Here is an 18,503-nt window from a genome sequence, read left to right as displayed (position 1 = left end):
TAGGAGATGAGCCACAGGAACACAATGAGGCATTGCAGTGCCGGCCTCTGTTCCTTCTCCTAAACATTGAAAGAAGGTGGAGTTACAGAGAAAAAGCCAGACCTGCTTTACTCCCAAATGGCTCAACAACCAAGGCGGGTGCGGCCTGGAACTCCACACGGTGTCCTGGCTGCTAGGTGTGCCAGTGCATGGGTTCGTCTCCACTGCTTTCCCATTCTCATTAGCAGGGAGCTGAGTCAGAAGTGGGGCAGCCAGGACTCAAACTGCCCCTAGTGTCGGCTGCAGTATCACAGGCTGTAGCTTAACCCACGGTGCTGTGACAGCCCAAGGCCTGTTTTCACCGGCCTGGTGTACTTGTCAGGTCACTCAACTTCATTTCGGAATTACAGAGAGATAAAAGTCTTGTTCTGCAGTTAAAGACTACAGTCTTCTTCTGAAAACTGTATTCAAAATATATTTGGATCCTACCCAGTTTACTCTGCCTGTAGGACATCAGCATTTTCCCAGAACTCTCAGCAGACACCAGCAGGGCCCAGGCCCCTCTGAAGGGTTTCCGTCTCTAACTTCAGGCCAAGAGGAGGTTGTTTTACCACCGGAAACATCTCTACCACATTCCACATTCTAAAATTTTGACGAAAACATACACATAGCCCCAAGAAACACGGTATAAGTAATTCCCAAAAGTGCCACTACAGGCATAAAAGGTCAGCTACCATTAGATGAAAGTAGCAACAAGGCCGTCCATGTATGTGAGAAAGAAGTAAGATGAAAAATAGGACAGAGGCTGTGGGTCTGTAACAAATAACAAAACTGCCAACTAACTGTACTATATATAGCATAGAATGAAACAAAATCGCACCTTACTACTTCCAGCGCAGGAAGCCAAGTCTGTACTTGTCTGAGGTAACCTGAAAAAGGAACCCCCAAATAGGCTGCAGCACCCATGGCAGTCGGGAGCACCACAGGTGCTTTAAACAGCAACAGGGGAGGACTACCCCTTGAAGGACCGCACTGCAGCTTGCTAAAATAAAGGTGAAGCAATGTACAGAAAGAGAAAAATTCCAACTGCCAGAAATACACAATGAAGACACTCAGAGCAGAGAACACGAACGTCAGCAAGGGTGGACATGCGCCGCTGGCCGAGGCCCCCATGGCCATCACCCTACCTGTGGCCTGCGTCCTCCCAACTTCTCAGCTGCTGGTGGCAAAGCTGACTGACTCCCTTCTGTGACATCATGCCCGGCAATGTAAAACCATCAACTCAGAAATCACAGATTTGGGCGTACCACGATGGCCCAGTAGCTAAATCCTTACCTTGTACATGCCAGGACCCCATGTGGGCGCCAGTTTGTGTCCCGGCTGCTCAGTTTCTCATCCAGCTCCCTTCTTGTGGCCCGGGAAAGCAGTAGAGGACAGCCCAAAGCCTTGGGACTCTGCATCGTGTGGGAGACCCAGAAGAGGCTCCTGGCTCCAGCTCAACTCCGGCCAAGCCGAGAACCACCTCAGGGCTCAGGACAGAAATAGTCTACAACCTTAACGAAGCCAGTCACAGAACAGCCACAAGAATGGGATTACAGGCAGAGTCCCCAGTGCCAAGCTTCAAACTCCCACCACGGTCACAAGGCAGATTGAGCATGTCCACATCAGTATCGAGTAAGAAAAAGGTACTTTCATGCCAGACTTTAGGCTGCATGGGTGTTTGGGTAGACCAGACACCAGCTGGCCATCTACACGCTACACGCAGGGCCTGCATTCAGGTCTGACGCTGCTTCTGCTCCAGCTCCGTCCATGCCCACGCTGTGAGGCCGCAGACAAGCACCCGCATTCTGGCCACACACACGGGAGCACAGATGGAATTCCAGGCTGCCAGCTCTGTCCTGGTCTATACTGAGTATTGGGACAGTGAGAATGGACAGAAGACCTAACTCTCTCTATCTTTCAAATAAAAATTTAAACTTTTTAAAAATCAGGGTTTTCAAAAACATGCACAGTGAAAGAAGCCAGACTCAGAAAACAGGACTTCAAAAGTGTCACACACAAAAAAATGAAATTAAAAGCTAAATTTAGACTGGGCACTTAGTCCAGGGCTCACATGCCTGCAACTCACTCCAGAAGCCTGAGTCTGATTTCCCATCCAGCTCCTGGCTACAGAGGCTGGCTGATATGAAAGGTGCCCAGGATGGCACAAGGACCTGCCACCCATGTAGGAGGCTCACCTGCAGCTCCGGTTCAGCCCCGTCCACCTGTCCAGCTCCCGGCCTGGCTCCACCACCTGCCTCAGGTCCCTGTCCACTGCTTCCCACCATCCCCACACCCGCACTGTGGTCACCCAGGTCCCTGTTCTGCGTCCCCAGTGCCCGCCCTGCCAGAGGACAGCATGGCACTGAGGGGCTGATTCTGAACGGGCAGCAGCCAAGGGACGGGAAGCAAACATGAGAGGTCAAGACAGTTCTAAGTAGTTGGCGTCTGGCCCGGTGGCGTGGCCTAGCGGTTAAAGTGCTAAAGTCCTCGCCTTGAATGCCCCGGGATCCCATATGGGCGCCGGTTCTAATCCCGGCAGCTCCACTTCCCATCCAGCTCCCTGCTTGTGGCCTGGGAAAGCAGTCAAGGACGGCCCAATGCATTGGGACCCTGCACCCGCGTGGGAGACCCGGAAGAGGTTCCTGGTTCCCGGCTTCGGATCGGCACAGCACCGGCCGCTGCGCTCACTTGGGGAGTGAATCATTGGGCGGAAGATCTTCCTCTCTGTCTCTTCTCCTCTCTGTATATCTGACTTTGTAATAAAATAAATAAATCTTTTAAAAAAAAAAAGTTGGCGTCACCTCACAGACTTCCTCCTCAATGCAAGTGAAGAGCCTGGAAGTTTTCTGCCCTTTGTGATCCCGCCTTGATGGCTTGGCTGGGGGCTGTGTGGATTCTAGGCCTGACACCCAGCAGGACACCTGGCAGGTCACGTAGGCAGACCACTCCTCAGGAAGGAGGTACATGGTGTTTGATAAGATCCACCGCCCTATACTTTTTGAAAGTTGCTAGTTTCAAACCCACCAATAGAAGCCTGCTAGATCATGACTGTATAATTAATAGCCTGAAATGTATAAAAACTGGGGAGCTTGGGCTCTCGGGGTCTTTCTTTTCTCTTGGGGCTCTCTCTCTGGCTTGCGGGCTTGCTGTTTGCTAGCCCTGCGGATCCTGCAGCGGCTGCCCCTCCCCCGCCCGGCCATGCTGGGCTGGGGGAGGTGGCTGGGAGACCTAGGTTACTTTGAATAAACCACCTTTTTGCCTTAACACGGACTTCAGGCTTGATGATTATCTGGGGATTTCAGAAATCGGCACAACACAAGCTCTAAAGTCTAAGGTTTGGATGCGCTCTGGTGCCCAGGAGGGCCCACCCAGGACTGACGGCCTTCACGGATGTCCCCCCGGTCCCAGAAATTACGGGGCCCAGCCGCCCGACCCCTCCCGGCCAGCGCAGTCTGTGAGCCCGCGCTCTGCGCAGGCGCAGCTGGCCGTGGGGCGGAAGTGCGGCGGCTGCCCCGACTGCCGGCGTGCACGGCGCCGCCCGCTGGCCGCCTTAAAGGGGCCTTTACCCCAGCGTGCGTGTGCAGCCAGCCGCGCCGAGGGTGCCGCCCCACGCCCGGGCTCGCGGGGCTCGGACCCGGCTCGGGCGGTGTCCGTGGGCCGAGGGTGTCCCCGCGGTTCTGCGCCCCGTGTCGGGGTTCGTTGCCATTCCCGTCAGAAAAGCCCGCGTCCTGTCGCTGGTCGTCTAGGGGGACGCACAGTGAGTACGGGCGTGAGGGCCGGGGTCGGCGGGTGAGGCGGCCTGAGCAGCCCCTGCAGGCCGGAGGCCGGGCCCGGCTCGCGGGCTGTGCGTCCTGGCCGGAGCGCTGGGCCTCAGCCGGGCTTCAGCCTGGCCGCCCTGACACCCGTTCCTCAGGAAGTTCTGGAGTCAGCAGTGTGGGTTGGTAGGAGACGTTTGGGGTCCTGTTTTTGGAGGAGCTTGATGGTGAGCCCGTTTCCGTTTTCCTCCTGAGTCTTAAAGTCACCGAGGTGTTCTCTGGTTGCGTGGGTGGCTGCGGCTTGCTGACCCAGCACGCACCATGGAAGATGTGGCTGGAACCGAACACGTGCAGCTTATATGGAGCAGTCCAAGTCGCAGCAGAGATCAGAGGAAAGCGGAGGTGCATGGGATGCCACCGCACACAGGGAAAGCCAGTAACTCGGGCAGATCCGTGGGGTCTGTGGGAAGAACTGCCTTTGCTTCAACTAGAGTTCAAGTTTGCCCTGTGTGTGCACCTGTGCTTTACAGAAACCTCGTTGGATCTTTTGGGAAGAATCAAAATATGAGAGTTAATCCATGCCTGAACCATCTGCATCGCAGGCAGTTTAGAGAAAGTCTACTGATGCAGTTCTGTAGACAAAAGGCATAAAATCCAGGTGGAGCTGTCTGACCCTGCTGAGAAAGCCTGCCAAGAGAGGGAGAGCCCTCCCAGCACGCTGAAGCCGGTCCTAGAGAGGGGTTCGTGAGGGTTCCGAAGATGGGGACAGTGGGAGAAATGACGGCCTGTGGAAGCAAGAGGAAAGCTAGAAGGCTCAGAACTCTCACGTGAAGCCCTCTTGGGAACATGGTGACAACGCTCCGGTGAGGCAATGGCGTGCGTCCATAACTGCTCAGCTAACAGTGAACACATCCTTGTTTAAGTAGAGGCAACAAATTACTCATTTCCTACTGGGGGATTTACTTTAAAAATATACTTATTAAACACTTCCTAGAAAAATGAGAAAGGTATTTTTTTCTTTCATCGAATTCTCATCAATCTTCAAGTTAGTTTTGTGATTCCTCTTCTTCTGTGTTGGTAAAAACAAGCAAAACCCACTGTGTGTTTGGCAAAGTGGGGAGATGGGCGTCCATGTAGTATAGACGCTTGGAGTGCAAGGCTCACGGCACTGATTTTCCTGACGCTCTGAATCTGGCCTGAGGAACGCTTTTCTGCCAGGGGCCACCTGGGCGTGTGTAAGTCGCAGGCCACACACTTGAGAATTCGCCTGCTGTGGATCAACTGGATTCCAGGCCAGATGTTTCCCACGCTGCCAAATGAAAAGTCACCTTGGTTTGAGAATGCTGCAGATCTGGTTCTGCTGCGTGAGTCACCCAGGAGTTAAAAGCCTTTCTACTTGGAGAGCTTGTGGCCTCACAGGCACCTGTAGGAAGTATTCAGGTCCTCAGGGGTGCCTTATACTGATACAAGCAGTAGCTGTAACTGTGCACCCACGTGGGTGGTTGTAATTAAGTGTGTGCAGACGTGCGCACCTGGACAGTCCTGTCCAGGTATGGCGTGCATCCCATGAGGAGCCCTTGTGTGGGCCCTGACTCCTGTCCCAGTATAGGGTGCAGCCCGTGAGGAGCCCCTGTGTGAGCCCTGACTGACTGTCCCTGTGTGGGGTGCAGCCCGTGAGGAGCCCTTGTGTCAGCCCTGACTCCTGTCCCTGTGTGGGGTGCAGCCCGTGAGGAGCCCCTGTGTGGGCCCTGACTCCTGTCCCAGTATAGGGTGCAGCCCGTGAGGAGCCCCTGTGTGAGCCCTGACTCCTGTCCCAGTATAGGGTGCAGCCCGTGAGGAGCCCCTGTGTGAGCCCTGACTCCTGTCCCTGTGTGGGGTGCAGCCCATGAGGAGCCCCTGTGTGGGCCCTGACTCCTGTCCCTGTGTGGGGTGCAGCCCGTGAGGAGCCCTTGTGTCAGCCCTGACTCCTGTCCCCGTGTGGGGTGCAGCCCGTGAGGAGCCCCTGTGTGAGCCCTGACTGTCCCCGTGTGGGGTGCAGCCCATGAGGAGCCCCTGTGTGGGCCCTAACTGTCCCCGTGTGGGGTGCAGCCCGTGAGGAGCCCCTGTGTGAGCCCTGACTGTCCCCGTGTGGGGTGCAGCCCGTGAGGAGCCCTTGCTCCATTTTGTTGGCTCTGCCTGCCTGAGCCCTGGCTGCAGGATTTCACTGTTGTCAGCCTTTATGTCTTTCACCTTGCAGTCTGGGACCGAGCTTCACTTGTCACACAGTCTTGTCACCCAACTTGTTGCTGTGTCAATAGCTGAAAATTACAGAAATGTAAAGACCTCATGGTCAAAGCTAATTACAGGTATATTTTCTTTGGAAGTGACAGTTATAAGAACTGAGGGAGACAGAGAAAGGGATCTTCCTATTGCTGGTCCACTGCCCAGGTGGCTATAGTGGCCTGGGGCTTGTGTCAGGCCCAAGCCAGAAGCCTGGAACTCAGTTCCTGTCTGTCACGTGGGTGCCAGGGCTCAAGCACTTCTTGGGCTATCCTCCACTGCTTTCCCTTCCCATCAGCTGGATGGGAAGTAGAGCAGCCTGGGCTGTGAACCAGTTCTCATAGAGGGTGCTGGCTTCTGCTTAGTCCACTGTGCCTCAATACTGGCCCCTGAATGGTCTTTGTATTTTATGTTTTTTAAAGATTTATTTTTATTACAAAGTCAGATATACAGAGAGGAGAAGAGACAGAGAGGAAGATCTTCCGTCCGATGATTCACTCCCCAAGTGAGCCGCAACGGCCGGTACGCGCCAATCCGAAGCCAGGAACCAGGAACCTCTCCCAGGTCTCCCACGCGGGTGCAGGGTCCCAATGCATTGGGCCGTCCTCGACTGCTTTCCCAGGCCACAAGCAGGGAGCTGGATGGGAAGTGGAGCTGCCGGGATTAGAACCGGCGCCCATATGGGATCCCGGGGCGTTCAAGGCAAGGACTTTAGCACTTTAACTGCTAGGCCACGCCACCGGGCCCCCTGAATAATCTTTTTAATAACTAAGAATAGCAATGATAACACTGAAATGAAGTATGTTGACTAGTTTACTAAAAAAGAACAAGAAAAAAACCTACACTTCCGTTTGTCCATAAAACTTTGTAGATACATTTGGAAGTAAACAGATAAGTGTTTAGGAAAAGACATGGCCGTTTTAATGGTTGATAAACAATTTTGTGTGCTAAGTGTTTCAGAGGAAAGTTGGTGTGACCATAATTTGAGTCCTCAGAGAAATGAGCAGTGCTGTAGGTGTAGCTTGGACAGTGCCAGGTGTCAGCAGCCTGGGCAGGGCTGGACACGAGGGTGCTATAGGCTGGGGTCCTGCAGCTCGGGGCCATGGGACAGCCATGCAAGGCCGCTGGGCAGGGCTAGACACAAGGGTGCCGTAGGCCGGGATCCTGTGCCTTGGGGCCATGGGACAGCCTTGCAGGGCCACTGGGTAGGGCTGGACACGAGGGCACCATAGGCTGGAGTCCTGTGCCTCTGGGCCGTGGGACAGCCATGCAGGACTGCTGGGCAGGGCTGGACACAAGGGCACCATAGGCTGGGGTCCTATGCCTTGGGACTAAGGGACAGCCATGCAGGACTGCTCAGTTTCCGTGTAAGTCCTGGGTGACCCAGATGGGCACCCAGATTCAGCACCTGGGCAGCTGAATGAGTCACTGAACTCACACATCCGTGTTTGCTCTGCGTGGCAATGAGCTCGGCTTGTTTCCCAGGTGGCAGCTGTTCCAGGAGCACAGCCGTGCCACCTGCCGTGCAGGCCAGCAGCAGCCAGCTCCACTGGGTAAGTCTTTCCTGCGAGGCTTGAACTCATCTCCTTGAGAGGTAGGGTCTCCAGGGTCTTCAAGTCCTACACTTAGCCCACTGTAGACTTCCCTTGACTGGGTTCTTGGCCTGACCACCAACAAGTGGGACCGACAGGACGAATTGAGGGCAGCTGAGTGGAGCTCCAGGATCCTTACGGAATATGGGTGGTTGCTGTTGGCGGTGCTCCTTGAGGTGACGGTGTTGTCTAGAAATCTCTCCCTGTCTGCTACACCTCATCTGTTTGCCTGGAAACTAGATGGAAGTGATAAGAGTTAACAATAGCAGTGACATAGCAGTATGTTTACTATTTGTGAGACCAGACCCCTGGGGGGGAGTATTGGTGTATTTGATGTCTGAGTAACACAGCAGGGTAGCATGTGGGGTGTCACTGTTCAAAGCAGGGTGTGTGTGTGTTTCCTCAGGTCTTTGTTGAGAGGGGGCCTGTTCCCCACGGAGCTGCTTTCTGTATCAGGGCTCTGATTTTCCCTTGGGGATAGAACTCTACAAGTGACAGTTCCAATGTCCTTGGGCTTTGGCGCTCAGCACCCGCCAGTGGCTGGTTCCCTGGGTGTTTCTTACCATTTAGTTCTGCTCCAGGCTCAGTCTCCAGCCCCACAGCTCAGCATTTCCTGGTGAGCTTTGCTGACTGCTGCTGCCATCCACTGCCTGCTAGAGGCTCTGAGCTGCCCTGCACATTCTCCACACTGCCCGTGGAAGCCGCCTCATTTGTCCAATATCTGCCTAAAAGGGGGGCTCCCCACACACTGCACCTGCCAGGTTGACCTGTCACTATGCTGTTCTAGGTTCCCCGGAAACAAGGATGAGAAGCCACCTGCAGCTCCGTGGTCCAGACATCCAGGTATACTCTCCTTGCCACCTTTACTGCCTTATCAGCCCTGACTGTGGCTGACTGGACCTGACCAGAATGGCCAGGCTGCATGCCCAGCAGGCTCTGTACACACTATGGTGGCAGGGCCTCAGGGCGTACCCAGCTGGTGACTCACGGACCACTTCAGTGGAGTTTGCTCCTGCCTGCTGTACAGGGCATGTGTGGCAGACAACGTTTTGGTTTTGTTTTATTTTCTAAAGATTCATTTTTATTGGAAAGGTAGATTTTACAGAGAGAAGGAAAGAGAGATCTTCATGCACTGGTTCATACCACAAGTGGCCACAACAACCAGAACTGAGTGATCTGAAGCCGGAAGCTTCTTCTGGGTCTCCCACATGAGTGCAGGTCCCAAGCATTTGGACCGTCCACTGCTGCTTTCCTAGACCATAAGTGGGAAGCTGGATGGAAGTGGAGCAGCTGGGACATGAGCTGATACCGATGACATGACATGACATGAACATGGTGCTGACAGGTAGAGGATTAGCCAGTTGAGCCATCACACCATCCCAGATGGTCTTTACAAACCACATTGGCTTTGGGGTTACCAACCTGGGATCTCAGCTTGGTGCTGAGCCCGGCAGGCCCTTGCTCAGCTTATATTACACTTGAACTCTGTTTTGAACTGGGTACAGGGTTTACAAGTGATTCTGGCATGGCAGGGACTGTCCTCAGAAAGGTGACTGTTGGGGAATTGAGTGCTGACATGCTGGTGATGGGTCCTGTCCTGACATACCTTGCCACAACCCTGTTTTCCAGCTGAAGATGCAGCTGTAAAATGCAAGCTCTGCCTGGCAGAGGCCCCTGTGCTGCCTGCCCGTGGCCTCTCGGCCTCGATCATGAGGATGCCATCGGGACAGCCTCTCTGCTGGGCGCTGCTCTTGGGCCTGCCCTGGCTGGCCGGCACGGCCGAGCATGAGGAGATGGCCAGGCATGTCATCAAGCTGCACCGTGGCAAGGCTGCTGCCATGGCCCCCCGCCGGCAGTGGCTGCTGGGCGGCTGCAGGAGGCTGTCTAGCCTCCTACATCAGAAGAGTGTGGTGCTGGACAAGCTGAGGAATGCTGTCCGGGCTGTGGAGCGAGATCCCAGGCTGTCGGAGGAGGAGAAGCTGTTCCAAGTGCATACATTTGAGATTTTCCAGAAGGAGCTGAATGAAAGTGAGAACTCAGTCTTCCAGGCCATCCACGGCCTGCAGCGTGCCCTGCAGGGTGATTACAAGGACGTGGTGAACATGAAGGAGAGTAGCCGGCAGCGGCTTGAGGCTCTGCGGGAGGCTGCCATCAAGGTAAGGCTGGGATGCGAGGCAGGAGGCAGGGCTGCTTACGGTGGGAAGCCCCTCAGGCAGGGAGAGACCTGCTGCTGGGGTTCCCTGAGCAAAACATCCCTTGCTCAGCCTCAGGGTCCTGCAGGGGAACCGCCTGGTATTCTGCCCTCATCCCGATAGGGCTTGCCCACAGCACTGTCGGAGGACACTGTAGACCAAGGCTCTTGGCCTGGACCCCGCTGTGTGCAGCCTCCGTCAGTGTTTGCCATGGCGTGTGGCGGGTTCCTTCCATCGCTATCCAAGGTTAGCGTTGAACAGTGTATGTGTTTCCAAGGAGGACATTGTCCCAGCTCACTCGAAAGGATGAGAATAGAGTCTCAGGCATGATGTTAGGTATGCCTCCTTCCCACACCGTAGGCCAGACCCCTGTCAGTTGTGTGGCCTCCTGAAAGTGTCATTTCTCTGGCCCCTGTGGAAACTCCAGCTGCTGCCACAGCCTGAAGGGACATGGGTTGGCATTGCATCTTCCTAGGAAAACCTCAGCTTAAAATGGGAACGTGTAGACTTCACTCAATTTTCTGTACCAAAATATGATTCTTTGGTACAAATAGGGTAATCAGTCTGATGTTTTTGTCAAGGTTTGTGAGAGCCCTGACCAGTCTCCTGCTGCCTGTGGTATACAGGTGTGTGAGCTCGGTCAGTTGTCTTGCCCATGTTGTGTGTGTGTGTGTGTGTGTGTGAACCCCATGACTGCTGTCACACATGGAGAGAGACCAGAAGCCATCTCTGGTCGGGGGACTGCGACCTCGAGATTCTGATGTAGATTGGGCTCCAGGTTTGTCATGAAGCAAATCAGACACAAGCCGGAGTGACCTCAATCCACTTACCTCATACCACTTGCATGACTCTTGTGTGCCAGCTGAGCCTCCTGTCTGGGATTCACCGGCATTTGCACCTGCAGCTGTGTCAGAGACACACGAAGGTGGCAGTGGTGACAGGGTACCTGCAGCGTCCTTATAGATGTGGACGAATGTTTCAGAAGTCAGGGCAGCGATCATGTGCAACTGTGTGTGTGAATGGCTGTCCGCAAATGCTGGCTGGGCTCAGTGCCGTGTGGGCACAGCTGGGTAGGGCTGGAGTTGCACCTTCTCCACCAGCAGCCTGCAGGGTGGTGATTGCCTAATAGTCTCACTGTTTCTTACAAATGCTTAGGAGGAGACTGAATATGTGGAGCTTGTGGCTGTGGAAAAGCATCAGGTGGAAGCTCTTAAAAACATGCAGCATCGCAACCAGAGCCTGTCCATGCTTGATGAGATCCTGGAGGATGTGCGCAGGGCGGCCGACCGCCTGGAGGAGGAGATCGGCGAGCACGCCTTCGATGACAACAAGTCGGTAGGGCTGCGTTCACAGGCCATGGTCAGTGCTGGGAGCGGAGGCTGGGGATGGCTGGCTCTGTCCCCAGGACGGAGAGGACCTCTTTTTATTGCCCCCAGTGCCTCGTGGCGCTGCATGTAGCTGTCCCAGCTGTGCTGCCAGTGGCACTGGACCTCTGGTTGCCACAGGCTCAAGCAGGCGAGTCCCAGGGCTGAAGGCTAGATAGTAAACTTTGCTGGAAATGGCTTTTGCACCCGGCTTGTGGCCTTGGCTGCCCGCTCGTCACAGTGTGTCCAAGATTCCAAGGGAAAAGTCAAGATTTATGCTGAAAACTGGCAGTGACAGTCTGTGTGGACAGATGCTCGGAGTCCTCCGTTACGAAGCAGACAAGACACTGTCACTCCCATCTCATTTCCTCCATGTCTCTACCTGATCCCTTGGGGGCCCCATCTGTAAGAGGCCACACAGGACTCCTCACCACCATTTTCTCAGACAGCTGGACAGCAGACAAGAGCAGGAAGGGCAGAGGAGAATGGATATGGATGCTTGCAAGCTGAGTGGTCTTGGGGGCAGGGGGCTTGAGAGCCCTGGGCTGCTGACAGAATGCCCTGAAGTTGATACCGGCAGCAGCAGAAATCTGGAACCTTCTGATCCTGAAGGTTGCGTCTTGAGCCAGTGGACAATTCACAGAGCGCTAGCACACTCCCACCATCCCCCACGGCCATGCTCCCATGTCTGTCCCACTGTGGCCGTCCTCCATGGCCATCGCCCGTGGCCATCTCCCATGGCTGTACCACAGAGCCATCCTCCTGGGGTCACTTGCTTTGCAAATTCTGAATGTGAGATTGTCTGATTGCTGTTGCACATGCCCTGTCTCTTTCAGGTCAGAGGGGTCAATTTCGAGGCCGTCCTGAGGGTGGAGGAAGACGAGGCCAGCTCTAAGCAGAACATGACAAGGCGAGACACACAGGGGGACCTGGGACTCAGCATGCTAATCGACTCCCAGAACAACCAGTACGTGCTGACCAAGCCCAGGGACTCGACCATCCCGCGGGCTGACCACCACTTGATCAAGGTGGGCACCGTGGGCCGGGCATGTCTCGGGTGGCTGAGCACTGCATGGGGTGCTGCCAGCATGCTATGTTCTCCTTGATTAGAGTTGTCTTGCTCAGCTTTCCCCTTGTTTCCTGGTGGAACAGGCATGTCCATATTTAACGTGAAATGTGGGAAAACTGTGCTAGATCCTGTCCCCAGCTGTCTGAGAACATAGTGGTGGGGAGTCCTGTGTGGCCTCTTACAGATGTGGCCTCTTACAGATGGGGCCCCCAAGGAATCAGGCAGAGCCACAGAGGAAAGGAGATGGGAGTGACAGGCTGCGGTCCAGAGGGAGGCCAGGCAGTGGCCTGTTCACTCGAAAGGGAATTTGTGCAGGAATGGCCCCCGGCCCAGGGTCCTGGGGGACGAGGGGTGGGGCAGGAGCAGTGGAGGCCCCTCCCGTAGGCTGGGCCTCATTGGCCAGCACGTGGGCGGCTGCCCTGGGGTCCTCCGGGACATCCCGGGGGGGAGGGGTCACTGAAGCTCCCCTCCTGGCCCCTGAGAGGTGGTCAGGGCTGTGGCTCCTGCCAGCGCATGTCTCTGCTTTACTCTGCCCAGGACATTGTCACCATCGTGATGCTGTCTCTGCCCTGTGGCTGGCTCTGCACTGCTGTCGGCTTGCCCTCCATGTTCGGCCATGTCATCTGTGGGGTCCTGCTGGGGCCCTCTGGACTCAACAGCATCAAGGTGAGAGGCTCTGTCCATGGGTGGGGGACATCACCTTGATGTGAGATGTCCACATGGCCTCTGGCAGTCAGAAGGTTGCCCCATCCTGGAGAGATGAGAAAGGAACATCTGTGGAGACTAGAGGACCCCGAGGGTCTGTCAGAGACCCCGTAAGCTGGGAGGTCCCTGTGTTCATCAAGCAGGGTGGCCTGGCCAGGGAGCACTGACCTGATTCCTTTCAGGTCGTCTCCTGTGAAGATGGACCAGACCCTTGAAGAGGCCCTGGGCAGCGGTTCATCCTGAGCTATCCCTGGGGTGTGGAGACTGGCTAGGGCCTGAATTGGCAGCTGGCTGTTGCTGGCACAGGCAAATGCCCCTGCTGGAAGAAAGGGCCCCTCTGCCTTCGGGGGCTTCCAAGGCCAGCATGCAAGCACACACGATGTGGGCGAGTGGGGAAGGCCATTGGGAGCCCCCAACCAAGGGGCAATGCTGTGAGGTGGACAGAGCCATGGAAGCACATATATGATGGACAGGTGATGTGCTGCAAATATATGCGCACACACACAACACACATGGACAGTGAGCTGCAGACCGACACACACACAGTGAGCTACAGACACACGCACAGACAGACAGTGAGCTGCAGACAGACACACACATGGACAGACAATGAGCTACAGACACACACACAGACAGTGAGCTACAGACACATACATACACACACAGACACTGAGCTGCAGACAGACACACACACAGACAGACAGTGAGCTACAGACACACACACAAAAACAGTGAGCTACAGGCAGATACACACATGGACAGACAATGAGCTACAGACACACACACACACACACGGACAGTGAGTCGCAGACACACAGACAAAGAGTGACTACAGACACGCACATACACACACAGACAGCTACAGACACACACACACGGACAGTGAGCTACAGACACACACACACACATGGACAGGTAACCACAGACAGACACACATGGACAGTTACTACAGACACATACATGGACAGTGAGCTACAGACACACACGCACACATACACATGGACAGTGAGCTACAGACAGACACACACACGGACAGACTGTGAGCTACAGACACACACACGAACAGTGAGCTGCAGACAGACACACGGACAGTGAGCTACAGACACACATATACACACACACAGACACACAGACACACACACGACAGTGAGTCGCAGACACACACAGGGATAGTGACTACAGACATACGCACATACAAACACACGGACAGTGAGCTGCAGACAGACACACACACAGTGAGCCGCAGGCAGACACACACACAGAATGAGCTGCAGACACATACACACACACACGGACAGTGAGCTACAGACACACACAAGGACAGACAGTAAGCCGCAGACAGACACACATGGACAGTGAGCTACAGACACACACACACGGACAGTGAGCTGCAGACAGACACACACACACGGACAGACTGTGAGCTACAGACACACACGGACAGTGAGCTGCAGACATGTTCCCCCTAAAACTCTTGCACTGCCTTGAAAGCACATATATGATGGACACATATGTGGTTCACATGCTGACCCAGGTCAGAGAACCTCCACAACTCATGACTGGGTCTGTGCCCGGCTGCCTGGGCCCCTGGGCTGCACTTGGCCTTCAGCGCTGAGCTCATGACAGACTCTGGGAGGAGTGTCCAGTGTCCCTGTCTGGTTGCTTTTCCTGACTGAGAGCTGAAGCAAAGACTCCCCGCCTGACCCACTCCTGCTTTCCCAGGGTTTGCAAGGAGAACCGTGTTCTTACAAACAGTAAAACTGGCTCCTAAGCAGCTGGACACGGGACTATGCCAATTCCTATGTCCGACTTCACAAGCAGGAGACAGGCCCAGGAGCACGCACTGGCCCTGGGGCTGGGACAGAGGCACCCCTGGCCGCACTGTTCACCATTGCCGGCAGGAAGTGGGTGGGCTTGACATTGTTAAGGAGCATTGGTGCTTGTCTTTCCTAAGGATTTATGGATGTATTTGGAAGAGAAAGTGAGAGATGGAGGCCCTGGTTCACCCTGCAAGTGGCCACTGCAGCCAGGCAGGAGCTTGGAGCGGCAGCTGGTTCTCCCGTGTGAGTGCAGGGAAAATGCACTGGGCCATCTCCCCCTGCCTCCTGAAGCCTCGTGGAGAGCAGCCAGGACTCGAATGGAGCTCATGGGGGGTGTCAGCTTTGCTGGTGGCAGCATGACCCTCTGTGCTACAATACCAGCCCAAAGAGGCATAGGTTTTAAACTGTTGAAGTCCTAAATTGCAGTCTAATTTTAAGAACTGAAGAAAATAAAAGTCATAGCAAGGAAATAATGACACAGACACAAAATGAGACGTGAATGAGCAAACACCCATCTCGGCACACGCAGAGGACACGGTGCTGCCCAGCGTTACTTATCTGCTTTAAGCTCTTTTTCCCCATTTTATTTGAAAGGCAGATTGACATGGAGAAAGAACTCCTGTCTGCTAGTTTCCTCGCCAACAGGCCCAACAGCTCCAACAGCTCCAGCCAGGCCAAAAGCAAGAAGCAGGAACTCGGCATGGTTGGCTGTGTGAACAGCAGGGTTCCACATGCTTGAACTGAACTGATGCTGGTATGCTCCCAGGGTGCGTGAGCAGGACGCTGGGCGTGGTGTCAGGCAGGCACTCTGATCCCAGGGTGCGTGAGCAGGACGCTGGGCGTGGTGTCAGGCAGGCACTCTGATCCCAGGGTGCGTGAGCAGGACGCTGGGCGTGATGTCAGGCAGGCACTCTGATCCCAGGGTGTGTGAGCAGGATGCTGGGCGTGGTATCAGGCAGGCACTCTGATCCCGGTGCAGGCTGAACTGAACTAAACACCCATCTTACAAAGTGAGGTTTGTAGGGAGTGCTCAAAGGAAGTCCTGTAGACCAGAGGTCTGATAAGGATGAAATACAGGAAGGGCTGCCACTGTAGTAGAAGAGGTTAGACTGCCATCTGTAATGTTGGCATCCCATGAGGGCACAAGTTCAAGTTCTAATTGCTCCACTTCTCATCCAGTTTCCTGCTAATGCACCTGGGGGAAGCGACACAGTGGCCCAAGTGCTTGGCCCCTGCCCCCATGTGGGCAGAACTGGCCCCTGTCTCCTACCTGGTCCAGGCCTGGCTGTAGTGGCCACTGGGGGAGTGTCCTTCTCTCCCACTCTTTCTACTTTTCTTTTCAAATAAATAAGATAAATCTTGAGAGAGTAAAGTGACCGTGAAAGGCCAAAGAGGACAGCACGAGTTTTGAGGAGCTCCTCAGAGGCATCAGTCACATGGGAGCAGGTTGTGTGTGGCAACACATGTACACACCCTCTTCCCAGATGAGTGTAAGCAGTTCAGTGAGGCTGGTCCATTTCTGGTGGGACCAGGAGACTGTCAGCCTCAGGGGGAGCAGGAGGGAGGTGTCTTCTGCGCGGACTCACTGCTCTGACACACTGGGTCCTAGCACAATCAAAGCCCATGAAGGCAGGGCTGCAGCAAGTCCAGGAGTAGCGTGCAAGAGGCAAAAAAAGGGTGAACGTCTGGGACCAGGTAACCCAGATTCTCAGCTGCAAGAGAGCTGAGAACTGCCTCCGCCGGCTGTGTGTGCATGTTCCCTGGAGTCTGAGCCTCTGTGTGTGTGTGTGTGTTCATCTTCTCTGGAGTCTGAGCCTCACTCAGCTCACCTCTGTGTGTGTATGTGTGTGCATGTTCCCTGGAATCTGAGCCTCTGTGTGTGTGTGTGTGTGTTCATCTTCTCTGGAGTCTGAGCCTCACTCAGCTCACCTCTGTGTGTGTGTATGTGTGTGCATGTGTCCCTGAGTCTGAGCCTCACTTAGCCCACGTCTGCTTGTTTTTCAGTCGATTGTGCAAGTGGAGACTCTGGGAGAGTTTGGGGTGTTCTTCACCCTCTTTCTGGTCGGCTTGGAGTTCTCCCCAGAGAAGCTGAGGAAGGTGAGCCCCACAGCTCAGGCTGTCCCTGTGTGATGGTTGTGGAATAGAAGGTACTGCTTGTTGGGTGTCTTGTGTAGAACATAACACACAGAGAGGAGCTGTGATATGGCCAGCTGCAGAGCTGCTCTGAACGCAGGCTCCCCCCTACTCCAGCTTCCTGCCAAGGTGTCCCCTGGAGGCAGCACAGAGTGGTGGGCAAATGACACGTGTTGTGAGGTCCAACGCAGGCCTGGCTGTAGTGTGCCCTGAAGAGTACCAGAGGCTGGGAGCACTGTGTGTCTTCAGCTTCCCATGCTCTCGGGGAAGCAGCACATCCCTGGGCGTTGCATGTGTGGGGGTCAGCACTGTCAAGCCTGCCTCTCCGGAGGAAGCAGGCCCTGCCTGGACCAGAACTGTCTTGGCCTGTACTGTGAAATACGGGGCTTCTGTCCCCTTGTGTTGTGTGGGCCTGTATGGGTTTCTTTGTCAGACCCACGGACGCTTACAGCAAGCAGTGATGGGCAGGGTCTTCACGGGGCACTGACCACTCCATGTCCAGTGAGAAATTTCAGAGGAGTTTGTGCTGGCTCTACATTTTCCAGGTTACTATATTCCTTTCTGTAGTATCTGAAATGTAGCAGGAATGTTGCATGGCATAAAGTGAATGTTGTACATTTTTTTAAAGATTTTTTTTTTTTTTTTGGAAAGGCAGGTATACAGAGAAAAGGAGAGACAGAATGATCTTCCGTCCAACAATTCACTCCCCAAGTAGCTGCAATGGCTGGAGCTGTGCCGATCCAAAGCCAGGAGCCCGGAACCTTTTCCGGGTCTCCCACGTGGGTCTGGGGTCCCAAGGCTTTGTGTTGTCCTACACTGCTTTCCCAGGCCACAAGCAGGGAGCTGGATGGGAAGTGGAGCCACCGGGATTAGAACTGGCACCTATATGGATCCCGGTGCATACAAGGCAAAAACTTTAGCCGCTAGGTTACCACGCTGGTCCCCAATATGGTACTTTTGAAAACCTGAGGCAGAGACTTCCCTGTTGGACTCACTGCCGGGTGCCCATAGTACCAGAGCTGGGCCAGCCAACGGCAAGAACCAGAAACAGTCTGGGTTTCACACTGTGTGTTGGGGACATGCAACAGCCAGTCCCTGCCGCTTCCCAGCGTGCGCACAGGCCAGGGCTAGCTAGCTGGGACTCAGACCCAGGCATTCCAGTGTGGACCAGTGTGCCAGATGTCTGCCCCAACGTGGTAATTTTAAACTTTTAAACAATAATGAAGAAGAATATCTTTACCAGTGTTAATGCTATGTTTTCCATCTGTGTTAATGCTATATATATAGTATTATATGTATATGTGTGTATGTGTGTGTATATTTATAAATATAGATATAAATTTTTTGGAAGAGTGGTATATATTTTGGAAGAGTTACAGAGAGGGAGAGACAGAAATTTTCCATCTGGGGGTTCCCTCCCTAGATGGCCGCAGCAACCATAACAAGGACAGGTCAATATCAGGCGTGGGTACAGGGCCCAAGTATTTGGCCCATCCTCCACTGCTTTCCCAGGTCATAGGCAGGGAGCTGGATGGGAAGTCAAGTAAGCAGGACAGTAACCCGTGCCTATATGGCCTGCCAGCACCACCCCAG

General features: G+C 54.5%; 1 protein-coding gene across 4 annotated transcripts in view; it reads left to right on the top strand.

The window, feature by feature from the left end:
• Window positions 1–3,642: 3,642 nt before the first annotated feature.
• TMCO3 (transmembrane and coiled-coil domains 3) overlaps window positions 3,643–18,503 on the top strand; it is a 31,499-nt gene continuing 16,638 nt past the window's right edge. For 3 of the 4 annotated variants that reach the window (XR_009246403.1, XM_058670725.1, XM_058670726.1), the window contains exons 1-8: window positions 3,643–3,778; window positions 8,415–8,470; window positions 9,257–9,783; window positions 10,401–10,445; window positions 10,975–11,154; window positions 12,020–12,211; window positions 12,790–12,918; window positions 16,782–16,874. Coding sequence is in view for 3 of the 4 variants with exons in the window: in XM_058670725.1 (XP_058526708.1) it covers window positions 9,337–9,783; window positions 10,401–10,445; window positions 10,975–11,154; window positions 12,020–12,211; window positions 12,790–12,918; window positions 16,782–16,874 (1,086 nt within the window). In the remaining variant the exon portion in view is untranslated. The remainder of the gene's footprint in view (window positions 3,779–8,414; window positions 8,471–9,256; window positions 9,784–10,400; window positions 10,446–10,974; window positions 11,155–12,019; window positions 12,212–12,789; window positions 12,919–16,781; window positions 16,875–18,503) is intronic. The other variant, XM_036493402.2, reaches the window with a different exon arrangement.

The sequence above is a fragment of the Ochotona princeps genome, chromosome 12 (assembly GCF_030435755.1).
Source record: "Ochotona princeps isolate mOchPri1 chromosome 12, mOchPri1.hap1, whole genome shotgun sequence".
In the NCBI taxonomy this organism is placed as follows: domain Eukaryota; kingdom Metazoa; phylum Chordata; class Mammalia; order Lagomorpha; family Ochotonidae; genus Ochotona; species Ochotona princeps.
The sequence above is the reverse complement of the archived record's forward strand: the minus strand, read 5'-3'. Positions and strand labels throughout refer to the sequence as shown.